Source organism: Rana temporaria, chromosome 1 (assembly GCF_905171775.1).
Source record: "Rana temporaria chromosome 1, aRanTem1.1, whole genome shotgun sequence".
In the NCBI taxonomy this organism is placed as follows: Eukaryota; Metazoa; Chordata; class Amphibia; order Anura; family Ranidae; genus Rana; species Rana temporaria.
The window spans coordinates 442,262,655-442,275,124 of record NC_053489.1 but is presented as its reverse complement, the minus strand read 5'-3'; the positions used below and the strand labels follow the sequence as shown (position 1 = coordinate 442,275,124).

At 52.8% G+C, this 12,470-nt stretch overlaps 1 protein-coding gene across 3 annotated transcripts in view; it reads right to left on the bottom strand.

Annotated features, from left to right (window-relative positions):
- Nucleotides 1-5,327, bottom strand: part of AFF1 (AF4/FMR2 family member 1) — a 234,418-nt gene extending 229,091 nt beyond the window's left edge. For all 3 annotated transcript variants that reach the window (XM_040326684.1, XM_040326690.1, XM_040326698.1), the window contains exon 1: nt 5,090-5,327. In XM_040326684.1, coding sequence (XP_040182618.1) covers nt 5,090-5,106 — 17 coding nt within the window. In that variant the 5' untranslated portion in view covers nt 5,107-5,327. The remainder of the gene's footprint in view (nt 1-5,089) is intronic.
- Between the last annotated feature and the right edge of the window lie 7,143 nt (nt 5,328-12,470).

The following is a 12,470-nucleotide window of genomic DNA, read 5'->3' as shown; positions in this document are numbered from 1 at the left end:
GACAAAAGAAAATATATATTGGGACTTTGAGTATACCTCATGCACACATGGCGTTTTTACAGCCGCTTTTTCCTGGCGTTAGTAGCGGCTTTACAGCTCGTTTTTTCTAATGTGCGGTGTGCATGAGGCCTAAAAAAGGTAAAGACACCAAATGGATAAAAAAATAAAAAATAAAAAGTATAAATATTTTATAGTGTTTCAATTGGAAAGCTGAAGTAAACCTTAAAGTGGAACTTGCCTCTCTCAATCAACATTTACTATTTTTATTTCAAATTCTGCTAGCATTAATAGATAGGGAAGTATATCATATTAACTTATTTTAAATATCATATTAACTTGTTTTAAACTTTTTTGTTTTTACATTTCTACAGTTACTCCCTGGTTGCCACAGGCCTAGGTAAATGATGCCATACATCCCAGGAGTCCTCAGCAGGAGAGGAGAGTTGTTTTTTTTTTTTAAGCTAAATGCACCCTCCTGTCTGAGCCAAGGTTAGATGGATTCCAGAAAGTAAATGCTACACAAACCACCTGCCCTTACTCAAAATGGTCACAGCCACAAATACTAGGGGAGCGTTTTTCAAAGTGACTTCTCAGTAAAATACAACATGTAGACACGGATGGATGGGGGAGTATACTTTAAATATTTTTAGTTTGTGGTGCTCAGATGCAGTGTAGTTGCACTTTAAGCCTGTAAGCAGTAGTTCTAGTGGGATATGCCTCATTAACACTTTGGTGCTGTCTGAAAAGTGATCTCTGTTCAGAGCATTTGACAGGTGGCGAGGAGGCGTTGTATTACCTCCTCACCGCCTGTTTTATTCCCATAATTGCTAGACTAGCGCACACGCAACCATGTGAATTGTGCATGGTAGCAGGGCAGTTGTAGCGCAGTCCCATTCACTTGGATGGCTCATGTTCAGTAGATGGTCATGCCTGCTGAACATGATAGAGCGTATAATTCCTGCTATGGCATGTGTATACCCCTGGCCACTGCCTTTCCAGCAAACAGAGGGAGGAGTGGTAAAAACATAGCTAAACTACATTGTTTTACTGCCTCCCAACCACACACTATCTACTGATTCGTCACAGAATCGTACAATATGAATACATCTTTGATGACACCGTATGCGTCTTTACAATAACTTTAATTATTTTGCGCACAACGGATAGATTTCATTGAAACTTTTCTGATCGATTTAGACAGAAAATCTTATCATAGGAAAGCCAATATGATTATTACGGGTAGAACGTATCAGTTTTTTCGATCTTCCAATGTAAATTTTTCTCCTAGACTATAAATTGACCTTACATACAATCTGATTGTATGGCCACCATTAGAGAAATGTGCCGTTCTAGTCAAACATACAATCTCTAAGAAAGATGGGGAAACTATTTTCAATACACGGCCACAAATAATCTGTAAAAATTGCGTTTCCCAACCATTTGCCATCAAACGACTAACCTAATATTAGGATATACTTGTAGATAATACACATTTCGTGTATCTGGAAGCATGGTTACAACATTATCTTTACATCTGGCCATAGACAGGTAGCGTTTTATTCCCCTTTCTTTGGCCAGCGGGCTAAAATTATAACCAGATTCCTCCATCTAACAAAACGAGGTGGATAGAGGAATTCCTCCGCCGGGAGATTGTATTCTGACAGCAGAACCCGCCACTGTCAGCAGTTGCTGACTGAATAATGTTTCTAGCATATCCCTTTAACACAAGTCGATCAAAACGATTAACTTCTGCTGAGCGAGGAAGGCCTGCTGAACCAGCTGGATTTTAATCAGCCTATGGCAAGCTTTCCTGTCAAATGTGCCTTTATACACTGCAAGGTTATTTATTTATTTTTGGTAGAGAAAGTCATTAGGGTTTGGGCTAGGTGCACACTTGTGCGTATGCATTTTTTTTGTATGCTTTTTTTTTTTTTTATATGTATTTTTTTTTAATACATTTTTCATGTGCTCTTATTTAAAGTGCAAGTGAAAGTGGTTATAAAAGCTCAACAAAACCTTCTCTGTACAGCAGCCCCCCACCAAATACCTGTACTTCTCTGAACCGCAATCCGGCGATGTGCACAAGAGCGACGGCTCTCCAGAAACTCTCCCTCCTAATTGGCTGAGACAGCAGTGGGAGACATTGGCTCCCTCTGGTGTCACTCACAGCCAGGGAGCCAATATGGAGAGAGGGGGCAGGGCGGAGCTGCAGCCTGGCATGTAAATAGACCAACAGCTCAGGAGTGAGCCTGCTTGGGTGCCACCATTGCAAGTTGCTTACTCTGGGGCTACTTGGCAGGAGAGAAGGCCAATGAGAGCCAGTGGGGGACCCTTTTCCCAAGTCGCACGGAAAAGGGTTGCGTGTGTTTGGGGTGGAATGGTGTCCCCACGCGCTGCCATCTGTGTGTGGGTGGGGGGGGTGGAATGGTGTCCCCGCGCGCTGCCGTCTGTGTGTGGGTGGGGGGGGGGGGTGGAATGGTGTCCCCACGCGCTGCCGTCTGTGTGTGGGTGGGTGGGTGGAATGGTGTCCCCACGCGCTGCCGTCTGTGTGTGGGTGGGTGGGGGGGTGGAATGGTGTCCCCACGCGCTGCCGTCTGTGTGTGGGTGGGTGGGGGGGTGGAATGGTGTCCCCACGCGCTGCCGTCTGTGTGTGGGGGGGGTGTAATGCTGTCCCCACGCGCTGCCGTCTGTGTGTGGGGGGGGTGGAATGTGTCCCCACGCGCTGCCGTCTGTGTGTGGGGGGGGTGGAATGTGTCCCCACGCGCTGCCGTCTGTGTGTGGGGGGGGTGGAATGTGTCCCCACGCGCTGCCGTCTGTGTGTGGGGGGGGTGGAATGGTGTCCCCACGCGCTGCCGACTGTGTGTTTGGAATGGTGTCCCCACGCGCTGCCGTCTGTGTGTGGGCGGGGTGGAATGGTGTCCCCACGCGCTGCCGTCTGTGTGTTTGGAATGGTGTCCCCACGCGCTGCCGTCTGTGTGTTTGGAATGGTGTCCCCACGCGCTGCCGTCTGTGTGTGGGCGGGGTGGAATGGTGTCCCCACGCGCTGCCGTCTGTGTGTGGGCGGGGTGGAATGGTGTCCCCACGCGCTGCCGTCTGTGTGTTTGGAATGGTGTCCCCACGCGCTGCCGTCTGTGTGTTTGGAATGGTGTCCCCACGCGCTGCCGTCTGTGTGTGGGCGGGGTGGAATGGTGTCCCCACGCGCTGCCGTCTGTGTGTGGGCGGGGTGGAATGGTGTCCCCACGCGCTGCCGTCTGTGTGTGGGCGGGGTGGAATGGTGTCCCCACGCGCTGCCGTCTGTGTGTGGGGGGGGGGGGATGGTGTCCCCACGCGCTGCCGTCTGTGTGTGGGTGGGGGGGGGGGTGGAATGGTGTCCCCACGTGCTGCCTTCTGTGTGTGGGTGGGGGGGGGGGTGGAATGGTGTCCCCACGCGCTGCCGTCTGTGTGTTTGGAATGGTGTCCCCACGCGCTGCCGTCTGTGTGTGGGCGGGGGGGGTGGAATGGTGTCCCCACGCGCTGCCGTCTGTGTGTGGGTGGGGGGGGAATGGTGTCCCCACGCGCTTCCGTCTGTGTGGGGGGGGGGGGGGAATGGTGTCCCCACGCGCTTCCGTCTGTGTGGGGGGGGGGGGGAATGGTGTCCCCACGCGCTTCCGTCTGTGTGGGGGGGGGGAATGGTGTCCCCACGCGCTTCCGTCTGTGTGGGGGGGGGGGAATGGTGTCCCCACGCGCTTCCGTCTGTGTGTGGGAGGGGGGGGGGAATGGTGTCCCCGCGCGCTGCCGTCTGTGTGTGGGAGGGGGGGGAATGGTGTCCCCACGCACTGCCGTGTGGGGGGGGGGGGGGGGGGGGAGGAATCGTGACCCCCCCCCCAAGGCCTGGTGTCAGCGGGAGGAATGGTGACCCCCCCAAGGCCTGGTGTCAGCGGGAGGAATGGTGACCCTCCCCCCCCCCCAAGGCCTGGTGTCAGCGGGAGGAATGGTGACCCCCCCAAGGCCTGGTGTCAGCGGGAGGAATGGTGACCCCCCCCCCCCCAAGGCCTGGTGTCAGCGGGAGGAATGGTGACCCCCCCCCCCCCAAGGCCTGGTGTCAGCGGGAGGAATGGTGACCCCCCCCCCCAAAAGGCCTGGTGTCAGCGGGAGGAATGGTGACCCCCCAAGGCCTGGTGTCAGCGGGAGGAATGGTGACCCCCCAAGGCCTGGTGTCAGCGGGAGGAATGGTGACCCCCCCCCCCAAGGCCTGGTGTCAGCGGGAGGAATGGTGACCCCCCCAAGGGCTGGATAAAGGCACGCAAAGGGGGCGCATTTGGCCCGCGGGCCACAGTTTGGAGACCACTGCCAGAGACAATAATGTTATTCCTCTTATTGTGAATTGCCACACAGCTGTAAACTGGTACTTACAGAAACATTAAAGGCTACTCAACCGAGGAATCGGACACAAATCTGACAAGCGTCGCCTTACGTCTATGGGGGGGGTCTTTTCACCTTTGTGTCATGGTAACGCCGAAGTGATGATCGAGACATAGGCAAAACGCAACAAGCGCGAAGTTCTGTCATTTGAAGAAAATCCCCCAGTTTACACCACAGATTTCAATTCCAGGAATGCTGCTGACATGGCACTGGCCTCATTTTCACAAGCCAAAGCTAATATGGGAAATAGGGAACGGCGACACTCCGATCGCTAGTAAGGAGGAGGTGATGGAAGGGCAGCAAAGGTGAAAGTTAGAACAACACTATAGACAAGTTGTGCTAAACAGTTTTCAAGTGTTTTCTAAACACAAGAGTGACAAGCCAGCCTGGCCGGAAAGGATCAATGGTAGGAGTACACAGAGTTAATGAGTCAGTGTCATCTGCACCCTTACACTAGGGGGAGCCCTCCACACACCTGTTGCCATCCAATCAGAGGCTTGTTCCTATACAGGGTGTGTGAGGTATACTTCAGTGTCACATTACTGCTCTCCATATGGGATAACCGCTCTCTTCTCCTTCCCCACCCCCATACCGTGCCCTATAATTAGTATAGCTGGGAAGTGTACAGGGATTCCTCCGAGCTGTCACCATCCCCACACACTCCAACGGTAACTTCCCCCCCCCTTACCTGGACTGGGCAGCCATAGCGAAGTTTCTCAGAGCAGGCGTCCAGTGTCCATGAGGTTGTCGTGTCTTGTCCTCCTCAGGCGACCTCCGCCAATTGGCTTGTGCCCCCCTCCTATCTTCGCACCTCAGTTACATTATTATGGCTGCCTATGTACGTTCTCCGTCCTCCGCTGTTCTCCCAGCTCCTGTGCACTTCTGCCCCGAACAGCAGCAGCGATCTGTCCCCAAACCCCACCCACCAAGCGCTTGAGGACACGCCCCCATCGTTCGGAGGAGCACAAATCCCTTTTGCAGCATACGCCCCTGCATGGGTGAAACCACTCTCAGCGTTTAGGGGGGGCGGCGTAGGACTGTGAACACGGACGCTGATCATTGATTAATGTGCACGGGCTAACCAAGTAAAGCATTTTTTTTAAATAGTGTTTGTGTTATTTTTTTTTAACAGGGTGTGCAGTCATTTTGAGTTTTTAACTTTAGTTTAGTAGGTAGTACAGTCCATACCGTAGATGGACTTGTGGAGCCGTGTCAATGGAGCTGCGATGTGATTGGACGCCGTGTGAGAGGAGGGGCGGTGATAGCACGAACAGTCCTCCAGTCACAAGGGAGAGGCGCTCTCAGCTGGAGCTTAGGAAACAAATCTCATTGGGGGATTGTCACACTGGCACGCTACTAGAGACAGTGCAGAATGTGAGTGCTGCTGGATACTGGTGTGTGCTGTCATTACTCATTACACTGCACTTGGCTAGTCGGGGGACTTCGAAACAATCTCTTTTAACCACTTCCAGCCCAAGCCAATTCTGGCACGCCTCTCCTACATGTAAAAAATCATCTTTTTTATTATTATTTTTTGCTAGAAATGACATAGAACTACTAAACATTATGGGCCAGATTCGCGTAACTCTGTGCGGGCGTAGCGTATCCTATTTACGCTACGCCTCCGCAACTTTGACAGGCAAGTGCATTATTAACAAAGCACTTGCTCTGTAAGTTGCGGCGGTGTAGCGTAAATTGGCCGGCGTAAGCCCGCCTAATTCAAATGTGTAAGATGTGGACGTGTTTTATGTAAAATCATCGTGACCCCACGTAAATGACGCTTTTTACGAACGGCGCATGCGCCGTCCGTGAACGTATCCCAGTGCGCATGCTCCAAATTAACCCGCAAATAGTCAATGCTTTCGACGTGAACGTAAATTACGCACAGCCCTATTCGCGAACGACTTACGCAAACAACGGAAAATTCGTTGCTGGCCCGACGTCCATACTTAACATTGGCTACGCCTCATATAGCAGGGCTAACTTTACGCCGGAAAAAGCCTTACGTAAACAGCGTATCTGTACTGAGACGGCCGGGCGTACGTTCGTGAATAGGCGTATCTAGCTGATTTACATATTCTAGGCGTAAATCAGCGTACACGTCCCTAGCGGCCTGCGTAAATATGCAGTTATGATACGACGGCGTAGGAGACTTACGCCGGTTGTACCTTAGCAATATTTAAGCGTATCTCCGCTTGAGAATACGCTTAAATATACGACGGCGGGGATTCGGACTTACGACGGCGTATCTACTGATACGCCCGTCATAAGTCTACCTGAATCTGGCCCAATATGTTTTTTAGCAGAGACTCCAGGGAATAAAATGACGGTCGTTTTTAATGTCACACGGTATTTGTGCAGCAGTTTTTCTAATGCATTTAAAAAAAAAAAAAAACTTTCATGAATTAACTACTAATTAAATACCGGGCATTTTCACCCCCTTCCTGTCCAGGCCAATTTTCAGGTTTCAGCACTATCACGCTTTGAATGACAATTGCGCGGTCGTGCGACATGGCTCCCAAACAAAACTGACGTCCTTTTTTTCCCACAAATAGAGCTTTCTTTTGGTGGTATTTGATCATCTCTGCGTTTTTTTTTTGCGCTACAAACAAAAAAAGACTGACAATAAAAAAAAAAAACACAATATTTTTTACTTTTTGCTATAATAAATATCCATTTTTAAAAAATATATATATATATATTTTTCTCAGTTTAGGCCGATATGTATTCTTCTAAATATTTTTAGTAAAAAAAAAATCACAATAAGCGTATAGTGATTGCTTTGTGCAAAAGTTATAGCGTCTACAAAATAGGGGATAGATTTATGACTAGTAATGGCGGTTATCGTCGATTTTTGTCAGGACTGCGATATTGCGGCGGACAGATTGGACACTTTTGACACTATTTTGGGATCATTCACATTTATACAGCGAACAGTGCTATAAATATGCACTGATTACTGTATAATGTGACAGGCAGGGAAGGGGTTAACACTAGGGGGCGATCAAGGGGTTAAATGTGTTCCCTGGGAGTGATTCTTACTGTGGGGGAGGGGACTGACTGAGGGAGGTGACCGATCGGTGTCCCTATGTGCACACCATCTCTGAGTCCGGAGGGACCCCAGCACCCGGTGAGTGGATCCCCTTATCCTCACCCCCCTCCGCCGCGCCACAAGTGGAGCAGGCCGCAGTTTCCCCCCACTCTCCAGCCCAGGACACCCAGTGCAAGGAGGCCTTCCTCCGCCTGCTCCACACGGCTTCAGACCCCGGCCTGCAGGACAGCGCTCCGTTCTCCCCCTCCCCTACATATGGACAGGAGGATTTCCCAGTCATGCAAGCCCCCACTCACTCCCAGGCTTACATGGACGCCACGGAGGGCAGCAGCTCCTACCACACCACTGGGCCGCAATCCACCCCTCCCCCGCAGCCCTGGGACAGATCCATCCAGCCATCCATCCTGAAACCAGGGATCGGATGGGGACCCCCCCCCTCATATGCCCAAATGGCTGGCACCAGCGCCCCACGGAGCAGGGGGACCCCTGCTTCACTGACCTCCCAGGCTGAGGCCTGGTCTGATCCATGGGACCCACCCCAGCAACCACCCCCTGGGGGCCAGATACCTCAAGAGCCGGATTCTTGCCGCCAACCATCATACAACCACCCCCCCCCCCGCGGTGGCAATCCTATCTGCAGGCCATCCCCACGAAAGACGACTTTAAACAGCTTATTGAGGACGTCAAGGCGACCTGCCGTGCTGAAATCCAAGTCCTCCAAACAGGCCTCAAACACTTAGCTAACAGAGTAGAGATGGCGGAGGAGGAAATTCAAGAGACTACATTAGCAGTACATCGCACCCAAATCCAGGCCTCAGACCACCGCCTCATGCTAAGAGACATGCAGCACCATGTCGAAGACCGCGACAACAGGGGGCGCCAGAACAACATCTGCATACGCGGTCTCCCCGAAGCAGAAGGCGCAGAGGACCTGCAGCTCACCCTTCAGAATTTGTTTAACAATATACTGGACGAACCAGCAGACAAGATCATTGAAATGGATAGGGCCCACCGAGCCCTTAAGCCAAAAGGCCCAGCCTCCAAACCTCGGGACGTCGTCTGCCGAGTAAATTCCTATCCACTGAAGGAAACTATAATGCGCAAAGCTTTGACAATAACCCGATACAGATCTATCCGGATCTCTCCTGGATCACCCTGCAGAAACGCCGCCTGCTACAACCCTTGCTTCGCACTTTACAGGACAAGGACATTGTATACAGATGGGGGTTTCCCTTCAGCCTGTCCGCCAGACACCAGGGGACGTCTGCTACCCTACGCTACCCCGAAGATCTAGATGTTTTCTGCGATACGCTGGGCATCCCCGTCCCTCAGCTACCAGAATGGGACCTAGTAGCTACCCCGCCCCCCCCCCCCCCACCCCTGGATCCCTCCCGCAATCATACCAGGCACAGGCCTGTCTGAGGCAGTTGCTCTGGCCCTAAGAGCCACCCCGAGCTTTGTTTGTTGCACTTTTTTCCCGGTTGCCCCTGCTATATCCTAGAACCGCATATCGGGCATGTCTCGGACGAGACTCCATTGAGGTTGACTATCTGATTACGGACCCCCCATGGCTGATTGCCTAAGAGTTCCTTCTTCCCCAACCCCCCCTGTGGAGTTTCCCCACATCACCCCCTTGCCCCCCCCCCAACCTATATTTTTGGACTTCCTGGTCGGGCGGTCTTTAAGGGACTGTTGGGACCCTGCGGCCCCCAGGCCCCATGGGTCCCAAATGTTGAATGCTGTTATAATTCTCTTGTTTTCATCTTTCTCTTTCTTTTCAGATCCCCTCTTCTCTCCCTCCTTGCAGGCTGGATCCGTGTGCAGGCCCCGGTGGCTGTCGGCTCCATGGCCCCTCCGGCCCCCCTCCCAGAACCAGACACAACGCTCCTGAACTCAGCTAAGTATAACCGACGCTCACCTCACCCCACACAATGGCTAAATTACTGTCGTTGAACGTCCACGGCCTTAACTCTAACAGGAAAAGGCACCTAGCGTTAAGGGAATTTAGGCAGTCGGGGGCGGAGGTCATCATGGTACAGGAAACTCACTTCTCCAAGGGGGACTCCTTCACATTTGCTTCCAGACATTACCCCCTAATCTACCAGGCCTTCAGCTCGCGTAAACGGTCGCAATTCTATTTAAGCAAGGTATCCCCTTCACCTGCACAGCCTCCTACATCGACCCCCAAGGCCACTTCATCATTCTGCGAGGACTGTGGCATACGCGAGAAATAACTCTGTGCACCTTGTATGCCCCCAACACCCATCAACACAGATTCCTGGGCCGGGTCTTCACCCGTCTAGCCCGTTCCCATCATGACCAATTAGTGCCTGGGGGGGACTTTAACTTATCCCATTCAGTGCCATGGGATCGCCTGGTGGTGAACCCCAGTGCTTCTCAGACCAGAGCAGAGCCCTACGGGACTCTAAGCTCTTCCGCCAACTTAGGCCCCATACACACGACCAAACATGTATGCTGAAACTGGTCCGCGGACCAGTTTCAGCATACATGTTCGGTCGTGTGTAGGCGCGAGCGGGCAGAATTCCAGCAAACATTTGCCCGCCGGGCCTTTTCCCAGCGGGCAAATATTCCTGGACTTGTTTTAAAACCGTCCGCTGGAATCCTGCCCGCTCGGACATGTATGGTCGTCTGTACAGACCTACCGTACATGTCCGAGCGCCCGCCGTCCCTCGCATGCGTCGAATGACTTCGACGCATGCGTGGAAGCATTTAAAAGGCAGGTCCGCCCACGTCGCCGCGTCGACGGCGCGGACACACCCCGCATATTGTTTACGCGCGGACTTCTGTACGATGGTTAGTACAGCCATCGTACAGAAGTCCCCGGGCAGACATGTACGGTGAAAACGGTCCAACGGACCGGTTTCATCGTACATGTTTGCCCGTGTGTACCCGGCCTTACAAGAAAACATGCTCTATTCGATGCGTGGCGGGCGCTCGCCAGTACACTTTTTATTCAGCCCCCCATCATACGCACTCACGAATAGATAACTTTTTGGTCAATAACACCACATTACGCACCACCGACTCTGCACGGATACTGCCCATCTCCTGGTCCGATCACGCCCCCATTACTTTGTCCCTTGACCTGAACGCCCCTGCCCGCAGGCCCTATAACTGGCGACTGAACGACTTTCTACTGAAAAATGCCCCCTCGAGGACGGAACTAGAGACTACCCTACAGTTTTACTTTAACGAAAATGACACGCCTGACATCTCTACCGCCACGCTGTGGGCTGCCCACAAAGCGGTGATTAGAGGGCGCTGTGTGGCTCTCTCCTTGGCCCTTAAGAGGGACGCTGAGTCTGCCAAAACGCAGGCGGAAGTGCAGCTCCGTGCCTTAGAAACCCCCTGCAATCCTTCCCTTCCTTGACACTCCTTAAGCGCATTGCCTTCGTACGGTCGACGCTTAGGGACCTCGCGTTGGGCCGCGTTGAGAAAGCTCTAGTTCGCCTAGGGCAGTTATATTACGACAAGGGCAATAAGGTGCAAGCACTATTAGCAAGGAAACTGGCAGATCGCTCGCTCGCTTCCACCCCACACCAGGTACAGGACAGATCGGGTAACACTCTATCCCACCCTCAAGGTATAGCGGACGCATTTGCTTAATTTTATGCAGACCTGTATGTAGCACCCCCTTTACTTTCAGCAAGGGCACTACGCTAAAGTTAGTGGGGAATGAGAGATATAATTTGCTCTCATTCTGAATTATGTCAAATTTGGCTGTCGCCAAATCTGGATTGTTCTGTGTGCTAGACTACGTTCTAGGGATGCGGTACCATCCCTGGGCGGCAGGTGGCGCCAGAGATGTCCAGGCGGAGCGGATTTTCCTCAGCAGCCAATTAGAGGAGTTTCCCTCGCGGGGCATGCTGGGGGAGAGTATTTCTGTGGCGGAGGCCGTTGTTCTTGGTTCTTCGCGGGTTCCTGGTTCCGGGTGCGGCACCCACCTTTAGGGTGTGCGCACATCGCGGGCCCCACCACTATGGCCTACCTGGCCTGGGGTCGCGCGCAACGTGGAGTTCCTGACTCTGGGCCCTCCTGGCCCGGAGCATTTGATGCCACAGAGGCAACGGAAATTGTGAGTACACGATTTATTAAAGAGCGAAGTGTCGTGTTTTGAACTGTCCGGCTACAAGGGAGTTAACCTCACACAGCTAAGCTTGGGCATACGTGCAGCACAGCACGTGCCTGAAACGTGCCTGGACAAGTTCTTCAAGTGGGAGGAGCCACCCACCCCTGCGTGAGACGTATAACAGAGTCTTCGCGCCATTTCAGCAGAACACAGCCCACCTGCAAGAGAGAAGGAGAACCAAGTGGCAATGTCTGCCTTCCTACAACCGGGTGTTGTTGTTCCGCGACTGAGGTCTCCCACCACCTCACCGGGGGTCCTCAGCCAGCATGTTTGCACCGCCGGGAGTCCCTGTGACTGACACAGGTATTCGCCTGTCTACAGAGGGACAATTTGTGTTGCTGTCCTGCCCGCGATGCGGGGAACTGTCCATTAAAATACAGCCTTTCGCTCGATGCCAGCGATCCTGGGCCTACTTATTCGTGGCCACGTCACCCACGCAAGCTCCAAGGGAGTACCGGGTGAATTTCGTCACCGCCACTATCACCGCGGAGGAGGAAGCCATATGGCAAAAGCCATCCCCGTTGGTGGCCATTGTGGAACCAGAAGTCCGGGACCCTGAAATCATTTCAGTGTCGTCCACCTTGACCCTACCCTCGGCTGCCTCGCCACCTCGTTCATTGGAGGTAAGCCCTGTGGACAACCTGTACCGAGAAGGTGACCCGTCCAGCGTGACCAGCCTAACAGACGTGACGAGTACACAGGCCGAGACCACCTCGGAGACCACCACTTCCACATCGGTCTCCGTGTGGCATGCCTCTATTGGAGCAGGGCCTGCTCCAGCCTCCCGCAGCCACGGTCGAGGCCTACCTAATCAGCGCTCCTTGTCGGATTGGCCAAGCGACCGTACAGCAGCCAAACCCTGCGGTT